Genomic DNA, 20,225 nt, shown 5'->3' on the forward strand with positions numbered 1-20,225 from the left:
AAATCTGCTTCTGCCCAGAACCCAGCAGCAAACTTCCCCTTCGGTATCACCAGTCAACCCACCCGTGTGGCTAGGAAATTCCTGCCTTGGATCCACTTTGGGGCTAAGACCTGGTACTGTGCTGAAGTGCGGAGCAGCGGCCACACTCACGCGGCAGGGGCTGGGGAGCAGGCAGACGAGGTCCTTGAACGTTAGGACAGCAAAGAAAGGAGGCGGGAGGAGAGCAAGGCCAAAGCCTGCCGACTCCGGCATTCCGGCAGTGGTGGCGCCCTCGGAAAGCCCAGCGGCAGCTCTGGTCTTGTCTTCCCTGCTCCCGGCTCTGTTTCATGACACCCTCCTCTGTATCCCCAAATCCCCTTCACTCTGCTGGTCCAAGAACTTGCTCCCTTGCCGGAAACTGGCAAATTCCAGTGTCTTCTGAGGGTGAAGTCATATGGCAACTGCATGTTATATTGTATATATAATGTCATATATTATACTACTTTTGTATGTATCACACAAATACACACACACACACACACACACATATTCGTTTGCATAGATCAGAACTTGGACTACCTGTTATTTCATTGTATGGTTTAAGAAGGAGGGAGAAGCCACAAGAACGAAAAGAAAGAATGCCTAACTATTGACAATTACTTGGACAGCTTTTTAAAAATATATAATTATTTCAAAGAGGAGATTTAAGGTAATTTTTAAAATACTTGAAGCAGAAATTTAAAAAAAGAAATCAGAAGACATATAAGATGTGAAAAAAATAAGATTAGCTCTGAAAGATTAGCGTTGATCCACTAAATAGCAATTATCAATGTTATCTCACAATTTTCATTGCTGATAATGGATACTATAAAACTAATCTTCATTTAACATTCCTGGCTCATTAGAGACTTGAGAATGACTTTCCCCCATAGTGTCAGTGAAATAAACACAGTCATTATCTTTTCCAGATAACAAATCTATCAAAAATATTTCTTCGTAAAACTTTGGTCAACAACAATGATGAAGTAATAACTATCTTGAATTAAATACCTCCTGGTTACTATTTCTAATTCTCTCAATGACTCTGCATTGTGGGTACTGTTAGTCTTGAAAATAACATGCCACAACATAAAATGGAACACAAATATAGTTCTGAGCTTCCTAGCAGCCAACTCGAAAAGGATAATCAATGATATTAGTGTAACTTACGATGTCTGAAACATATAAATGCTAATGTTTCTTTGGAAAATCATGGTTGTCCCTGAATCCCGAGATAAATTTAGATATCTTATAGTCACTCCTTTTTATACCTTAGTTTCATAGATGAATACTATGAAATGATGAATACTTTCATCATTTTACTCCTACCTTTGAAATTACGTGTTTTTATTTTTAAGACTCATATGTGAGAATTATAATTTCCGATTCTACTTTGATATAACATTAATTTGTCTTTTAAAAAATCCTAAAAATGAGCACCCATTCTCACCATCTTAGACTTTTTTCTCTTACATCTTTCTGTTGTTTATTATACCTCCTTGACTGGAGAGAACTGAAAACTCCATCCTATAGCCTCTGTGCCTGGGCTATTAATCTCCCACATTACTATTTGCAAAATCTCCCAACATGGTGAAAGAAGACTGTGTTTTACTCTGCACCCTACATGCCGGTGCACAGCACATGTGACGCTAGTCCTGTGCTGGATTATATTTTGCATCAAGCATAGTGCAAAATTCTCAGAGATGCAAGTGTCTTCTCTGGGTCTGAGTTTGGATGGCAGAAGAGTCTTTTTTTTCTGGTTTAGCCATGATCAAGAAAACAGTTGAGTCAGGACAAATCGATGCTGGTTGGGGGGCCAATAAAATAGAATCCCATCTCTCCTCCCTTTCTCTCTTCAGCTGCCATCTCATAAACGAGCACGATTTTGCTTCCTTGGCAAAAATACCATTTCCATATGAAAACCAACTTTTTGCCACCAATTGAAGTTTTGCAGACTCTAAGGCTGCCAGCTGCTCTAACAGGAAGACTTAACTGAGTTAGTTTTTTTGTTTTTCTTTTAATAGTTGCTTAGAGAACCATCACTGAAAAAAATAAAGATAGGGAAACAGATTTAATTTGTCACCTGGAACTGCACAGTTAATCCTGTGTGACTGCCGATGTGGCCTCGTAAGAGCAGCTCCTTGCACAGTGGCTCCCCGCAGTTTGCTTCTGCTCCACATTCTTTAATGTACAGACTGGATTTCCAAGCACTGCTGGTCCTTTCCTGGCCTCCTCTCCTGCAAGTGCAGAGATCTGAAGGTGTTCATGTTACCAGAGGACTCAGCATGGTGACGTGAATAAACCCGGCCTTCTGCACAGGTCAAGCCCTGGCCTGTCACACCTACCAAGAAGGAAATCGGGCTTTCTAACTCATGCCGCCTCCTCTGTCTCCCTGAGACTTGGCCACTGTCCTCTGGAAACCTTCCCATTGCTTCTCTTTGCTGAGGGACAAGGGTTACACTCTTCACTTGAGCGTTCGAGCCTCAAACAAGCTGACCCCACTCTCTTAACCTGCAAGGTTTTCCAGCAGTGGGGTCACTCACCCATGCTCTACATCCATCTCTCCCCCAGAGGGCACTTGGAGAGGGGCTGGGGCAAACTGGTTGTTGCAATGTCTAGAGTAGTCCAAGGGGCCTCAGGAGGCAGGTTCAGAACGCTAAATGTCCTTGGCATAGGGGATAGTCAGGAGCAACATAGCAAACTACAAAGTGGAGAAATACAGTGGGTCATTCCCGCCAAACTCAAGAATACTCTTCTATATTCCACTGTAAAATCCATGTACTACCTAAATTATCAACTGCTAAATTCAACAAATACTTGATGAGTGCCTCTTCCATGTAATCCAGCAAAATTTTAACTTCAATTAGAGTAAGGAGCCACTGGGAGCTCCTGCCTTCATGGACCTTGCAGCCCAGGGAAGGAGTCAAATATTAAATAAACATGCAGGCCGTATAAACCAATAAAGGTGCACTTACGAATTGTGCTAAGTATGATCATGAAAAAAGAATATTCTGGAAGAGGCCGTCTGGGAGGGGAGGGAATTGGACAGAAGGTCTCTCTGAGAAAGTGGCCTCGAGGCTGAAACCTGAAGAATGAGTGGTCATCGATCAGGCAGAGAGAGAGGGGGTCACTTTCCAGGCCAAGTGAGTGGGATGCTTGCAGAAGCTGAGGTGGGAGAGACAGAGCTCAGAGACTTAGAGGCGCTGACAGAATGGACCACGTGGGCAGTGAGGAGAGGGAAAGCGGCGTGGATGAGGCCGCCCAGTGAGCAGGGGCACGAGTGGACCGGGACATGGAAAAGACGGCATTTTATCTTAAATGCAATGGAAAACCACGGAGAATTTGGGCAGGAGAGCATCAGGATCCATAATCCTCAGTGTCATATAACCCGCCACCCACAAGTGAAGAAGAGTTGAGGAACTGAGGGTGTGAGCAGATTCTCCAAAATTCTTACATTTCTTATTCACTCACTAAATAGAGACTATCAGTGTTATTTCCTACACCGTTAATTAATAATGAGTACTGTAAAAATAATGTTCATTTATCATGGATCGTTAGAAGCTTAAGAATGAGCCCTCCTCTACCACCTCCCAAAAGTTTCAATGACACGTGCATTAAGCTAGTTTACATTTTGTAGATAATAAATACATCAAGAAAATTTTTTTTTCAAAACTATGGCCAACAATAACAATAGCAATAATACCTATCTTGAATTAAATGTCTCTTGGTTACTATCTCTGCATTGTGGATATTGTATTTCGATTTACTGAGTTAACCGAGGCTGAGAGTTTTAAGCGTCTTGCCTAACGCTACAAAACTAGGACTGACGAAGCCAGGAATTGAACTCAGATAAAGCCAGTAAGCCCACGGTCCATCCAGTTCTCCACAGATTTTCCAAATCTTTCATCAAAACGTCCAATGTATTCCTAATTTCATGTTTCGGAGTTACAGACTCAACCCTTCCGGTTCCCAGATAAGTCTCAGCTTCTTCATGCCAGCAGAAACAGAAGTTCTAAGATTGTCATTTATTTTTTTTCCCTCGCTGATGTCCAACTGCATAAACCTCTGTACTAGCTCAGCTGTTCACTTCACTTCCTTTCTCTCTTTTTAACCCCCGGCTCTGTCCTTTCCTATTGCCAACATGGGCGATTTGCACATACATGAACCAGATTTGTCATGCTTGTGAAAATGATTTTTGTAGACGGAAATGCTGGGAATTAGGTGGTTGGGGAGAGGTACCTGCTCTCCCAGCATGCTTCATGCTCTCTGTCCCCAAGCCTACACCTGACGGTTTCAGTAACGTCAATCGTCCTAATAAATAGTCATACTTCTGCTTAGGGTGCATCTCCTTCTTGACTCCCAGCTATCCTTTAAGCCCAACTCAAATACCACCTCTTTTCCATGAAACACCCAACTCTTCCCTAATTTTCTCCATCTTGGAATTTTCATAAAATCCTGAATCACTCCCCTAGGTGCTATGTTTATTTGCTTTCGTACTCTTTTTTCTTAGTGTGGAAGCTCCTTGAGGTCAAATCTGAGGCATCTTAATCTTCATTTGTCTCCATAAAAACTAGTACATGGCCGAGGCTCAGCCTATGTGTGTGGAATAAGAATTAAATTAATTAAAAAATATGGAGACAGTTAATTCTTGGTTTGACAGGTTATTCGCTTTGTAGGTTTGTAAATCAGTAATGAAGTAAATAGAGAGGAAAGCTAAGTCGGGACCATAACTTTGGATAATTATTAGTAGTCCTAGAAGAGATTTCTACAGAGAAAAGGTGTTGAAACCACTAATGGAAATTATCCTAACTTCCGTTAGCCCACGGTTGGAGCCCAAAGGCCAGACACATCAGCCCTCTCTAGTCCCCCCAGCTTCACGGGTTAATTCCTGTGGCCTCTCCTAGAGTGTTGCCCTCATGCCACCATGCTCAAAAAGTAGCCAGATGCCACCAGAACCTGGGGAAATATTGTGAAATGTGGTGTTTCATCACTAATCTTCTAGACCCTTGTTTGAGTAGAGAGAAATGCAACCAATTCGGGCCCAGGCTTCTAAAGGAAGACATATTTGTCTTTGGAGGAAAGATTTATTTTGAAAACTGGCAATGGATATGAAATGCCAGGCTCAATTCTAAGGCCTGTGGATGAATGGCAGTTAGGCCTGGACCCAAAATATTTGGGGAAATCAAGACAATCTGGGAACCATGGCTCCTGAGTTTTCGTGGCAGCTGGAGGGGAGCTGTCCAGGCCTGGCTGACGGGGCTTCAGGAAGCCGGGCGTCCAGTGCCGGGAGCTGCTTGCTCCCTGGTGGTGATTAGGGCCGTCTGTGAAGGCCGTGTGAGAGCACACGCATACCATCCTCACCCTTGGCGCACTTCAGTAAACAAGATCCTGGAGGGAGAAAAGAGAGGAAAAGAAACTCCCTCCTCTCAGCGCTCTCCTCCAAGACGTCTCTCTAGTCCAAGGACCTCCGTTTCTCTTGATCCCCGCTGGTTTTGCTGTCTGGAGTTTTTCATTTCAAGGATTTCGCAGTGTGTGGCAGTGGGTTTGCCCGGTCAAACTGGGGCCTGAGGCCTGTGCGATTAAATTCCGTTTTGAAAAGAGGCAGCTTCTAAGGCAGAGAAAGAGAAACTGGTAGAGGAACATCTCTTTGCAGTGGCATGTGGCAAACACACATCTTAAGGTTTATAACCGCCTGTCCCACAGGGCTCAGAGGAGTCAGGTCAAAAGGAAGCCTCTCTGGAGGAGAAGTTAAAACAGCGATGCCACACAATCTAAGCAACAGTGGTTTGTAATAGAAACCGTAGCTCAACCTTAACCCTAGCAGCAAAGCCACCAGAGCCAACCCGACTGCTGTCACTTCCACAAGAGTTTTAGTTGAAGCCACCCCTGACTTGCACATTATTGCATGTCCCTTTCAGCCTCAGATGCATTTTGGGGAGCTGGGAGGTTCCTATTATAATCGTGTCCTAGGAGAATTAAGTAGACCTAACGTTTATTAGACCACTCATGCACCTAGATAAGTGTTCGCGTTTTATTTATTTTAATCTGACCAGGTTTCAGTTGTGTTTCTCAGTGGCCTAAAGGTCTGGTGAGATGCCTCGTCAAAGGAGGGAGGGAGAAACTTGGGGTCTCTGCCTCCACTTCCCAGGAAGAACTGTACTATTAGTGGTTGAAAGAAGGGGTGATAGTCAAAGTGTTTAACAAACAGGACCCCACGGGCACCGGCCAATGAGACCGGACGCCTGCCGAAAAAGCTAGTAGGGCTCACTGGTGTCTGCTTTGGAAAGCAGCCTGTGTGGTTCTAAAACACAAACTCAGAATAGTAATGCAGTATAAACACAAAGTGGCCTCAGAAAAGGAGGAATCATCACTTCACATGGCACATGAAAGATACCAGGTAATGCCTTCCAGGGGCTTCAAGGCCTGACGATGCATCCCAGTCACCTGGGTTGGGGGAGGGAATTAATTAAAAAGATGGATTCCCATCTCACCCTGACCTACTGAATGCCAGTACCCAAAAGTGGGGCCCAAGATAAGCTCAAGGCAATCTCTGCATGGCCAGATTGGGATCCAGCAGTGTAAACAGTGGGTGCTCTGGGTTTTGAGGTAGTTGTGCCTGCCGTGGGCTCCATGGGGTGACCTGGAACGGAAGTCACCTACACAGAACAAGAGAAAGCAGACGAGGTCCCCAGCAGCTCCTCAGGCCAGAGAGGGAATCGACAAAGGATGGATGAATTTTCACATCCTCAGCTGCCCCATGAGAAGTCATTTTGGGGTATAGGGCAAGAGTTGGAGTCCAGATGTCCCAGGAGCTGGTGGCCCTCCTAGCTCCTTAGGAGTATATTTCTCTGTGACTCAGCAACCATTTTCTGATCTATATCGAGGGGGAAATCAGAAAGAATGGGCGAGAAATAGACATGCTGATGTATTTTGAAAAAACACAACAATAAAAAACAAGTACGTACCCTGAGAAATTGCCAAAGCAAGGACCTCGGCCATGTGCAAACAATCATGAGTACAGATGTTTAGCTCCTTCCTGCTCCTCTGTGTCCTTCCAACCCTCCTTCCTCTGTTACCTTCACCCCCAGCTCTATCCGATTTCTGTCTCTATCCCCAGACATCTCAGCGCTCAGCACCATAAATGATCCTAAGATGGTGAATTCAAAGAGATGCATCCAGGCAAGTGTTGAAATCATTTACTAGTTTGCTGATTGGAAGTAAACAGTGGATGTTACTTTTTTTTTTTTAATGCTGAATGTAATTAAGACAAAGACTTGGTTTAGAAACTATAACTCTTATTTCATAGACATTTCCCTGGCTTCTCAAATTCAAGAGAGCTTATGATGGGCATTTTCATGGTCACCTGGTAGCAGAGTGTGGACGCCAAGGTGTAACGCATGCACCGAAGTGAAAGAACAAAAGTCTATAAACATCATAACTCAACTGTTTCTCATAGTGTTTCTTTGTGTGGAGCCATTCTGGATTCCTTCCTGTTCGGTGGCTCATCAAGGAGAGTCCTGGCACTGCTCCCCACCCACGTGCAGGGCGGAGGGTCCCGGAAGGCCCTGGATGTGCTGAGGGAATTAGGCTTGGTGAGGATTTTATTTAAATTCCCAGTGAGCATTCTTTGTAGAGTCATCAGCTTGTCCTTGTTTGCCTAGGACTGTCCTAGTTTTAAAACTAAAAGTCTCACCTCCCTGGAACCCCTTCAGTCCAGGCAATCTGGGACAGCCGGTCACCCTATTTAATTGGCACAGCCTCAGGTAGGCACTTGAGAGCAGAAATTTCACACTCTTGCCAACACGCTCACTCTAATGGCTGCTTTCTTTGGATGCTTTTCTCATATGAGGTCACACAAGGTTCCCCTGCCTCTCAGGGCCTTCTCTGTGTCAGACCTTCCCCACTAACAGAATTCCCAAGAGTCCCATTACTAGGGGACCTCAGTACCCACCCACCCTTTTTTTTTAGAGCTTCCTGTGTGGCCTCTGTGGCTCTCCGTGGCTACATGCACTCATTCATACCCACCTCTGCCACATCACGTACACACACACACACACACACACACACACACCACATCACACACATACACACACACACCACATTACACACACGCATGTACACACACCACACCACATCACACACACACACACACACACACACACACACACAGCCCCATCCCCACTGACCGTGATTCTTACCACAGGGCTCCTTCCCCTTCTTCTCAAGTCCAAGGCCTCCTCAGTGCTTAAACCTACCTCACTGATCCAGACTCAAGGCGCCCACTCCTGGTCCTGGCTTGCTCAGGAAACACACGGAAGCTGGAACCTCTTTTCTTTCCTCACTAAATATGAGGGCTTCTAGGCGAAGGAACTACCCTCCTCATCTGTGGCCCCGCCACTCAAAATCCTAGTGGAGCAGCCGGCAGATTCCAAGCTCAGTGCCTGTACGCCGAATCGAATAAACAGCCTCTTAAATCATTGCCTTCTCCCACGTGCTGGAAGGGACACCCCTGTCCTCGTGTGAGGCTCCTCTCACCAGAGAAAGACACCCCATTCTTTCACTGCCTTCAAAGAGTGGAGTTCCTCTTTTTATTAGTGGGAAGCCACCCTTTGCAGGCAGGCCCCTTATCTGGGGCTTCCACCGATGCTGCAGAAAGACCCAGTGTTTCCTGAAGCTTATGAAAATTGGCTGCCCATCCTACAATGGGTCCAACTTTTTTAGTGACCTAAACTTAGAGGTGTTCCCCTCCTCCCTCTCTAAACACACACACACACACACACACACACACACACACACACCCCCCCCACACACACACACACCCCCCCCACACACACACCCTACTTCTCTATCCATGCCTAAGGCACCTCCCTAGGATGTCACTAGGTGGCGCTATGTGGCAGTCCTTAGACCCGATCTGGTCAAGATGGGGTCAGGCTCCTCAACCAGGAGCTTCAGGATCCGCTGCCTGGGATTCCTGCTCCGGGGGCTGAGAGGCCTGTGACCCACACTTCATCAGTACCACCTCATCTGTAAGAACTGGGGAGGATAATGTGGGGTACGATATGAAGATGGTGAAAGCTACTAGGTAGGAAAGGAAGAGGAAGAAAATCACTCAATGCATCATTTTGAAATTAAGGCTGTATACGTAATTCTATTCAATCACTTAGACAAAATGATTAGCTTCTCATATAGCCGGCCAGCCATTTTATTATTATTATTTTTAAAATCAATCAGAACAATTGTTTCACTGGAGCAGCTTGTCACTTTGATAAAAACTAGTGGATTTACCTATGATCAGATAGATCCCCGATTACTTTCAGGGCTGAGATTTTCATTGCTGTATGCTATATTTGGGGAATTTAGAGTGGAATTTTTAAATTGGGTAATCAGTCTTCGTCTCCCTTTCACCTGTCCCTATGTCATGGGGCACATATGTCTATGGGGTTCATGATTTAGTGAAGTCGTTAGGAATGAAATGTCCTACCTAGTGCTTCAGGAGTCACTGCTTCATAGAGGAAGGAACACAGTGAATGAGCTGACGGCGCTAAACTGGGATGTGCCGTGATCGTCGCCACAGACAGATAAAGAACAAAAACAGTATAACAAGCTGGAGATGGCAATAAGTTAATAAAAACATTCCCATGGAAAAATACGAGCTACAGCTGGAGAAGGAGGGACAAGGGATGATGGAAATTCAGGAAACGGAGAGTCAATGAAATAGTGCGATTTGGAAAGCAGAAATGCCAAGGAGCGATTTATGGGGTGAGACTCTGGATGGATGTGCAACGCGATATGACAGCCAAACAAGCAAAGGAGAGCTCAGCCGTCACTGCCCCGCTGCACGTGACCGGAGCGCCTTCCCCGCAAACAGTACGCCTGGCGACCATCCGCAGCCAGTTAGTGACCACCTATTGTTTGGTAGGTATTTAGCACAGTCACGTCCTCCTCCAAAAACTCTGCGAGGCGGGTATTGTCACATTCAGTAAGGAAACAGAAGCTCAAGGAAGCTAAGTGGCTTGCCCAGGATTACAGAGCTAGAAAGAAGGTAGCAAACTGGATTTAACCCCACGCCAATTCGATTCCAAAATCTCTTCTCTGTACCTTGTAACTGACCGCCACTCAGTGAGGCGGCAAGGGGCAGAGGGACACCCCAACGTCCAGGGCTAGAAGGAGCACTGCAATGACCTCTGGCTGCAGGTAGTAAAAGGTGCACAAGGACCAAAAGGCAGAGCACCTGGGTTTCAATCCCAGCCCTGACTCTCAACAGCTGTGTAATTTAAGAGTGTTAGTTAACCTCTCTGTGCCTGCATTTCTTCAGCCACAAAGTGAAGAAAATAATATGATCCACACTGGGGTGCCGTGACGATGAAGCGAATATCAGTGTTGGCTCTTGGTGAACCGTATGGTGTATTAACTACACTGGACTATCACGAGTCTGTGGGCCAAGCTGAGAACTGCTGGCATGTTAGCTGTTTTGATTCTGGTCATTCATCACTACCAGTCATTTCTATATCCTGCACTTGAAATACTTGTTATATTAAACCCTGCTTAGGAAGAACATTATTGGAATACCAGGAATGAATGGTTAGTCTGAAGGACCTAGGCGTGTCCAACTGGCTAGAGCTGCTTCGGGATTCATAAGACCTTTAAGCCTTTTGGCTCACAAGTGAGCACCTGCAGTCAAAGAAAATTTAGGTCTGAAAGAAAGAAGGGTGACAGGGAAGTGATGGTTCTGGAACTCATCCCAAATAAAGGACGGCTGAAGGAAACGAAGACTTACAGGGGAACATGAGTGTCCATCTTCGAACATTTGACCAAATGGAGAGAAGACTGTTTATTCTGAGCCGCTCCTGAGGGTGGAGCTAGAAGAGACGAGGGATGGGGTGGCATGTACGGTGGAAAGAGCATCGGGCAGGTTGTGAGTGGACCGCCTCTGGGTTTCAAAGACTCTGCTAGAAAAATGAAGTGATTAGATTAGACGCTGTGTTTTCCAACAATTCTCTGACAACAATTGGGTTTCCTACCATTCAATTCAATTCTAACACTAACAACCTGGAGTTAGAGCAGCCCCTACATATTAAGGGGTTTGGTCTCACAAGATTGTCCCACTTCAGATGCTAGCCGCAAGTCCCGCGGCCCCGGCTTATCCACGCTTGTGCTTGACTTGGCTACAATTTTGAGGGTTCTCACAATCCTCTTCAGGTTTAATAGTTCACTAGAATGAATCACAGAACTCAGAAAGGTACTATACTTATGGTTACAGTTTTATTATAAGGGATACAGCTCAGGATAACCAAATGGAGGACATACATGGGGTGAGGGGCACAGCACCCACACTCTCCTTGGGTGCACTCGGCTGGCACATTGGCATGTTCATTAGTCTAGGAGCTCTCTGGCCACGTTGTTCCAGGGTCTTATACAAGGTTTCATTATGCAGGCACAAGTGATTGAATCATTGGCCACGTGACTGAACTCAACTTTAGAGGTCAGAGATGAGGTTGAAATTTCTAACCCTCTAATCAGGTAGTTGGTTTTTCCAGTCACCAGTCCCTGTCCTGAAGCTATCTAGTCTCTGCCACATTAACCCCCAATAGTCACCTACTGGCACAAACTCAGGTATGGAAGAAAGGGGCTCCTTATGAATAACAAAAAGCATGCCTATCACTCAGGAAATTCCAAGGGTTTTAAGAGCTCTGTGCCAGGAACCTGGGAGAAAGGCCAAATATATTTTTCATTATACCACAGAAACACTTTATGTTCCTTTCTGTCGCTAACATGCTATATTTAGTGGTTCTAAAACTGATTATGAGGTACAGTTCAGCTCAACGTAAGAAAATTCTTTCATAACTAGAGCCCTTTGGCAAATTAATGGGCTCCCTACAAAGGTCTGAGCTACCTAAAGTAGGAAATGATCAAGGCTGGATGACCCCCGTGCTGAGAAGGGGGCCCCACATTGGGGGATGGTTTGGGGCAGATGCTCGCTGATCACTGTTGCTGTGACACAGGGAGATGTCATTGTCTTGCTTGGTTTCAGAATCGAGAGACGCTTCCATATTGGATGAACAGCACTGGCAAGAGGGAAGGCTGGCAGCGCGGATGGCATGGATATGACAACGAGCTCATGGATATGAGGGGCATCTTCTTGGCCTTTGGACCTGGTAGGTGGCGAAATGACCAAATTCTCTTAGTCATCCATTCCCAAGGAAGTGTCTCCATGGGCTTACGGCACTCGTAAAGGCTGGCGTGATTTTTTTATGAACCCTCTTTATAAGCAAAGCTGAACAAACCCAGCCGGTCTCCATGAGACATTTTTTGCTGGCTTGCTTTCAAATGCTTCTTGGGTTTGGCAAATGTGGCCAAATAGTTTCCCTTGTAAATTTTAAATCTTGAGTGCAACGAAGAAAATGCATTCCACATGTTCATGATTCATTTTTTACTTAATTCATCAAAATGTTATTTCACAGCTATCTGATGTCCAGGAAAGCTTATCAGACACCAAGTTGCTGACAGCTGTGAGTCTCAAAATTGACGTGACTGCTTCATGGGGTCTGACTCTCCCACAGTTCTTCCCTGTCTAGAGCACCCACCTCTGTGGAGGTCATTTGGCTTAGGACGCGGTCAGAAGCAGGGATGACAAGGGCAAGCTAGGAAATGACCAGGAGATTGACTTTGAGAACAAGCCAGAATGACTAGGGATGCCTCTGACGGAAGCAAATTTACTGCGCCTTCCTCGACCAAACAACTTCCTAAGGCTGGAAGAGAGGTGGGGTAAAGAGGGCCTATTTGGTCATTTGCTTTAATGGATTGAGCACTGTAAATTCACATTTTGGGAAAGTTTATCAAACATTCTGAAGATCATAGTATTACCCAAACATCCCCTTCTTTCAAAAAAAAAAAAAATCAGGATAAGAAGCATTCGGTAGCCGTCATCCATCAGTTGACTGGCCAATAAGCTGCTCTTCATTCATATGACAGTCCACCCTCCGTTAAATATAATAAGCTTACTCTGATATCCACATTTCTGGATGTTTATCAAATTATAAATTAAAGATTATACCTAGACTCCCTGTTCTTCTCAATTTAGCAAGATGAAGACATGTCAACCCACCTGCCGTGGGCCACTCGACTCACCACCAAGTAGCTGCCGAGAGCCATGAGGTGTCCGTTTCTGTGCCTTCCGTGGTGGCCTCTGGGAGCCTTGGCTTAGGGAATACGTTGGTCCAATTGTGAGTCAAGTTCCCAATCCTGAAGGAAGCATCAGAACCAGTAGCTGCAAGCATTTATAGAACCCTGACTGGGTTTAGGACGTTGGCCAGAGGCAGAGCACAGAGGATGCCCAATATGTTGCCATCAACCAAGAACAGTTACCAGTGCTCCCTGTTAGCTGAGCCCGGTCAGATCTGCGAAGCTCAAAGCTAAACGAGTTAGTGATGGTGCCCTCAGGACTTCATTGAGGTCAACTGCTAGATTAGGTTGGAGACATTCCAGGGCCACGGCCTTTAGATGGGAGAACATCTGATAGCTGAGCTTTCATTCAAAAGCATCACCTCCTCTGTCCCCAGAGAGAGAAAAGATCATGAAAACAAAACAGTTGTCAGTTGAAGGAGTGTTCATGAGCAAGAGTCGTAGGCATATTTTAAAGTAGAAGCAAATCAAGCCTCAAACCAAAATGTTTAAAAGAAGTACCCGAAGCTGCATTAGCTTAGAGCTAAATTCAGTGGGGAGAATTTGTCCATTAACAAAGGCCTCCATCACATGCTCCTTTAAAACTAAAAGCCTAAGTCTTTTATAGACAGAAAGACGATCCCTGATGAAAATGGACTGGGCTAATTGCAAAAATGTTTCCAGGCAGATACAGCCTTGAGAGCCTCCCGCGAACCATCACGTTTCTGGCTCCAATTCTCATGAAAGATTGAACAGCTTTACACACTAGCTGTTTACTCAGAAGAAAATTTAAGAGCGAGGCCATTAATAGCTATCTAGCTGCACTTCGAGATAAAGGTACATCCCTCCTGATTAATCGTATGTGCTTCTCGCTTAGGGAGGAAGCTGGGCATCATTATGGCTGCCCACATCCAGTTTTAGAAGTCAGTCAGTCTGGTCCGGCTAAGAGAAAAGGAAATCATTCTGGAAGATAGCCTCTCTCTGGTTAATCCCAGTTTCTAATTTGAACAACCTAATCTTGCCCCGGAGAACTCCACACTCCCGATAAGGCAGCGGGAGTGTGATTCAGTGAGCTGCCTGCGAGCCAGCAAGCCTCGCTCAGGGAGCAGCCCAAGGTGGCCAGGCACTGCGTGACCTGCAGAACCTTCTCGCTTGAACAGAAACAGTTTTAATATCCACAACATTTAAAACCATGAGAATAACTTGGATTTCCAATCCAGGTTCAAAATGCCATCCTGAGCTCGTAGAGCTTGCCTGGGTCCTTCCAAATTGGATCAGATATTGTTTTGCTATCCAGGAATTTTATGGAAGCTCTCAGTCCAGCCTGGGTCCTGTCTGCATGGGACCCAAAGCCCCAGCCCTGCCGAAGAGGAAGCCATAACCCAGATGAAATGAGAAAGAAAACCCAATTCTCCTTCCTGCTTATATGCACAGGCTTTGGTCTTGACTTTCAAAGTAAATAGACGGTCTTCTCCAATACTTTTGTCTGTAGAGCTTATCTCAATATTCTTGCCAAGGGTTAAAGAAGAGGGTGTTTGAAAGGCTGGGGAAGGATATCTTGGGTGCACTTTTGTCTGCCACCCCCACACGCCTTCCCCCGACACACGTGACAGGGGCAAGGCCGCTGTGTGATGAGCGGTATGATCGTCACATTCCAGGTCCATGGCAGGTGAGAAGGTGGGGGAGGACTCGCTGCCCTGTCACAGCAGCGACACCTCCATTCATTTCTCCGATGCCGCCGACCGTCTCTGGGGAAGAACCACCACCATCTGTATCTGAGTACACGATTTGCCTTGACATTATGAAGAGGTGGCATCCTGGGCCAGTTCCCACATTTTCTTCTCCAGGGAGGTTCTGGTTGTTTTTAAAATGATTCGCACCCTGAGGTATTGCTGACCTTTTTCCGCCCTGCCCCAAAAGTAAAGTGAACCCGGCAGAGAATCTATGGATGATCGTTTTCAATCCAGTTTGCCCTAGCTGGACATTTATTCTACACGTTTGCTAACAGTACTAGCTACCATTTAGTGAGCATATACAATGTGCTTGGAGCTATGATTTAGATACTGTTTTACTGCCTGTTTCCTAACGTTACACAGCTTGACATGGTAGCAGTAGAGCTGATGAACCTCTTTATACTGGATTCCTCTTAAACACTCCGAAGTGAGCAAAACCCATCATTTGCCCTGGATCTGACATAGTCTGTGGCACTTTTCCATATATAACTTTTTTTTCCATATTTTATAATTTCAGAGTTGACACAGATCAGAATTTGGTGTTGGCACTTCTGGATCATGTTGTCTGTTTGCTTTTTAAATAAAGTATATGTGACCATTTTAGCAAAACAATTAAAAAGATTATTTTCTAAGACAGAAAACGTGGCTTTATAGCCCCCAAATTTCTCATTTCCTTTAAGCATCTTAGATGGACTAAAGCATATTTACAGGCCTTTATTGAAGGATAAAATCTCCCTCCTGAATTCAACCTCAGTGTAGCATGGGGTATTTTGTTGGAAGCTCTGGTTTGGGGCCTAAAAGCGAAACTGCTTATGTACATGACTAAACTCTTACATTCACTCTTAAACAAACCGGCACTTTGTGGTCAGCATCTTATTTGCCTCCAGTGGAGAAGGAGAAGGTGCACTCTTGACTCAAATCCCCCTTTTGCCCTTCACACTCCTGTGTCACTGCCAGAGTCTGGTGCAGCCTCTGGGTAGAAGCACAAATCTCTATTCCATTAGACCTCCCAGAGCCTTCCCTTGCTTCCTAATTCCAACACCTGTTCACATAGCTAAGTGATTTTATCTGCCAGTGAAAGTTTCCCAAGGAATGGTCAATCGACCTTCCAAATGGATTTAGGAAAGCATTGCTGTTGCTCCGAGTTAGCCTGCACCGGGGAAACTGGACAGTTCCACATTCCATCAAGCCTGGGACCTCCGATGCAGCAGAAAAAAATGGAGAAACGTTCTTGAGTTTAAGTAGGGCCTCTGCAGTGGAAGCTAGCACCCTGGCTAACCAGCTCCTGCTAGACAGGCGCTCTGGAAGATAAGTATACTGTGTAATTGGGTCTGGGGGAGCATGGCAAGGCAGTCACACTTCTGTGACCAGCCTGCTCTCCAATGCTCTGCAGAAATGAGCAGCTTCAGGCGGCCCTTCTGCCTCTGCAGGAAAGCTCTGCTGTCACGAGGGAGCACAGTTATACACAGGACAGCGTGTCTGTTGATTTGTCTTTTAAAGAAACTCATCTCCGTGAGCCACAGAAAGAGACTTTGTTTCATCACGTGCAGCTTTCCAGATACTCCTCCGAGTTCACGATCACTTGGCCACACCCCGTGGACAGAACTGATTTTTTCAGTTCCAAAGCTGCGTGAAATCCTGAGCGTAATTCCTCTACAGTGTGACACTGCCCCTCTCTGCCTGACGAGTGACTGTGACAACTTCTTTGCTTGCCTTTCCCTTTCAGATTTCAAATCCAACTTCAGAGCCGCTCCGATCCGATCCGTGGACGTCTACAACGTCATGTGCAACGTGGCCGGCATCGCCCCTCTGCCCAATAACGGGTCCTGGTCCAGGGTGGTGTGCATGCTGAAGGGCCGGGCGGGCTCCGCGCTGTCGGCCCCGCCCCGCGGCTGCGCACTGGCCTTCATCCTCCTCCTCCTGTTTCACTAGCTGCTCCTTTGTTGTCCCAAACACTCAGCCAAGTGACCTCCGCAGTGGGAAGGTTTTCATTTTCTATTCGAATAATAGCTTCATTAACACAGTCAAGGCCACGGAAATTATAAACATATTATTCTTGGATGATTCCATACATAAGATCCCTACTTCTTAAAAAAAAAAAAAAATCCAAACTTTATTTTTTCTGGAGGTAAGGAAAATCTTGCTTTTCATTTGTTTGACCGTATGTCATTTTCTCCTTTCTTTTCATGTAGTAACTTGAATGAACTGTCTGAGCAGGGGCTTGGCCTGCAGCAAACAGCCTTTGAGTGGATATCGCATGGTGGTCCTGGGCCCCGCTCAGCTCCTCTTTGCACAGAGCAGGCCCTTGTCTGTGCCTTGTCCACACCCAGGAGCCGTCCTCGGGATCTGTGGCCACAGTCCTGTACTACTCCTTTCACCCTAGAAAAAAGGAGGTTCCACACGACAGCAATAACTGCCATCTCTGACCCAGATCATGGAGTTTTTCCATTTTATATGAAGTCTCAGAAAGGGTGTATCTTAGCTTGAGTCACTAATCACAATCTCTATGGATTGGAGAACTCAGAATAAGGTGATAGACATGGGTTCCCGCCATTCTCTAAATGCACAGAAATGTCTCCCTGGCCCTGAGCAGTAGAAAAGCTACAATACATCTGGGCTTCTGTCAACTTTCAGTGTCTCACAGACTGAAGCCTTGCACATAGCAGGCCCCTCATGCTGTGGATGGATCAACAGATTGTCTGTGTGAAGGCTCAGAGACTGCAACTCTGGATCCCCACACAGAGCACAGACTAGAGCAACTCCTGACATACCATTACAGTTGGGAAAGGGATGTCTTGCTGATAAGAGTGTGGACGTACTTGCAGAAATCTCAGTTCAGTGCTTGGAATAGCGATGCATTAAGCATAAGTTTTATGCTCTGGTGTACTGGGGCCTTGCTTGTTTAACAGCAGCAGCAAAGTAGATCCTTTAGTGACCCAGAATTCTAAGGAAAATAGAGGGGCGAGGCGTGGAGACAACATGATGGACTTGAATTCCCATCACTAACCAATGAGCCATTTGATTAGCAAACAGTATGGTCGAAGTGTCGCCTCAGAGATCTAAGTTCTTTAGAAGCCCCAAGATGAGCCACTGAGCCTGGATTGAAATGTTTTTAGTTTAATCATCTAAGTTTGCTGTAGAAGATCTTGTTGTAAAACAAGGCACAACTGCATTTTTAAATGACCACAGTCACATACATATATCATTGCATTAAAAATGACTTTGCACTAAATGAGGCACATCTTCCAATGAGACTTTTTGTCAGAAAAAGAACACCTCAAGTCTCAGGATGATGAAGCCCTTATATGGTATTTACTTTGAAAAATGGATATCAATGCTTACCCTGATTCAGGGAGGCTGAGGGGCCGTCTCTGTGCCTTGAATCACGACAGCAAAAGATCACTGATTTAAAACACCAAATTTATCTTCACAAAAGATTTTTAAGAGTTTATGTAAGGTGTTTTTAAAATGGCAGCAAACCATGGAATCAGTTGGAAAGAAAGCAGATCAGTCTATCTGGTCGAAAGCAAATTAGTGTTCTCAGAACATTGGTGGTGGTCACTGAAACAGAAACCCATTGTTCAAAGTTTCCTTTCTTCTTAAAGGACAGCGTTCTAACGAATTCAGCAGAGCCCACCTTCCTCCCTTTGAAAGAAAGATCCCTAAAAGATAGTTAAATGGTTAAATTAAAAGCAGATCATCAAAATCAAGAGAGATATAAACATGTAACACACAGTCGTGCATTTGTCTTTCTTGCTCTGTTCTACAGTTTTCCCTCATTCATTCTTAAAATCTTCAAATTACAAAATAAAATTTCAGACAGTTGTCTGAAAAAGCATAGTTATTAAATAATCTTGAATCAATGAATGAGAATAAGAGACTTTTGGTAAATAATTAAGAAAATTCAGCCACTGAGAAGAGAAAAAACTTTTCCCCTAAAAGAATGCATACATTTTAGTAGCTTAATTCTTTCACTAAAGTTTTTCCCTTTGATTTTTGTTTTAAAGTTCCATCATTTTCCCCAGAAAAATTCTACTTTCTCCAAATGGTTTGGTTTTACAGGAGTAAAATCTGTGAGGAATATATATAGATACCTCTTCTCTTGGTATTTTACTACTTCTATTTTACCACTTCATTGCTAATTCCACGAGGAAGATAATTGAATTGACCTGCAAATACCAAAAAAAAAAAAAAAAAAAAAAAAATGGAAAGAAATGATTCTTAAATTGAAGATGAGATGAATGGCTACTTTCCCTGCCCATATGTGTAATCTCCAGAACCCAATTCAATTAAGTTCTGAAGACTTAAGCATAAATGAGAACAGGCCCAGGGAATTCTTTCTAGCCTCAAAGAGTCCTGAATGACAAAGTTTTAACTCTCTCCACTTTTAAAGGGACCTTGGAAATCTATATCAGAGCTGAATTCAGTCACAGACAGCAATTTGTACATGTTCCAGGACTGGAGCATTGTCTGGCTCACCTGCAGAAATGTAGATTCAGGAGATTTGGGGCGGGAGGAGGCTCGGGCAACATTTTTAAGTCATACTGATCAAAGGTTTGGATTTGCTCTAAGGAGAAAGGGGTTCTGATTTGACTTTGGTAAACTTGAGTCTTCTGACAGCAGTTTCATAACCCACCAGTTTCTCCAGTGGCCATTTGGCTGGCAAAGGATGCTGATCTTAGCTGGGTCAAGCTTCCAGCCCTCTTTAAACCAAAGCGGATCTGTATGCCCCAGTAATGGAGGGAGGAATCGAAATGGTACACCGGGCTTCTCTACCCCTTGTCCTTGTGTGTCTAAGATGCCCAGTGGTACCAGCAGACAAACTCATTGTTCAAGATACACAGCTATTTTATGACTTTTCTAAGAAAGTGTTTTGCATTTCTGTAAATTTGAAGAGATTCACAAATATGTGTTCATTCATTTTAAGCAATTTGTGATAGACTAAAGTTAGTGCTCATAAACTACTAGAAGGAAGGGAGAATGTAAGCTCGGCAGACTGTATGTAAACATGTGAAATGCGGTCTCAGGTACATGCAATGGAAACACACTTCTCTATTGCTTTGAAATCATAAAATAGCACCTAGTGCAGTGCCTCAAATGTTTAATAAATATCCCATAAATATATGTTGAATAAAAAATAAATGTCATTCAGAAGACTTGCTTACACCTCTTTGCCTGTAGTTTCTCAAATTAAATGAACGTTTCACTCTGGGCTCGCTATCTTCTCTTATCACCCAACTGATGATATAATTGTACTTTATTCCATGGACTAGGCATATTCTATCCTATGCTTATAAATTTGAGGGAAAG

General features: G+C 44.7%; 1 protein-coding gene across 1 annotated transcript in view; it reads left to right on the plus strand.

Annotated features, from left to right (window-relative positions):
• The window catches only part of ENPP6 (ectonucleotide pyrophosphatase/phosphodiesterase 6), a 93,011-nt gene extending 73,868 nt beyond the window's left edge, over window positions 1-19,143 (plus strand). The window contains exons 7-8 of the mRNA XM_016144001.2: window positions 12,053-12,176; window positions 16,642-19,143. Of these exons, the coding sequence (XP_015999487.2) occupies window positions 12,053-12,176; window positions 16,642-16,847 (330 nt within the window). The 3' untranslated portion in view covers window positions 16,848-19,143. The remainder of the gene's footprint in view (window positions 1-12,052; window positions 12,177-16,641) is intronic.
• Window positions 19,144-20,225: the final 1,082 nt, after the last annotated feature.

The sequence above is a fragment of the Rousettus aegyptiacus genome, unplaced genomic scaffold, assembly GCF_014176215.1.
Source record: "Rousettus aegyptiacus isolate mRouAeg1 unplaced genomic scaffold, mRouAeg1.p scaffold_m13_p_11, whole genome shotgun sequence".
NCBI classification, from domain to species: domain Eukaryota; kingdom Metazoa; phylum Chordata; class Mammalia; order Chiroptera; family Pteropodidae; genus Rousettus; species Rousettus aegyptiacus.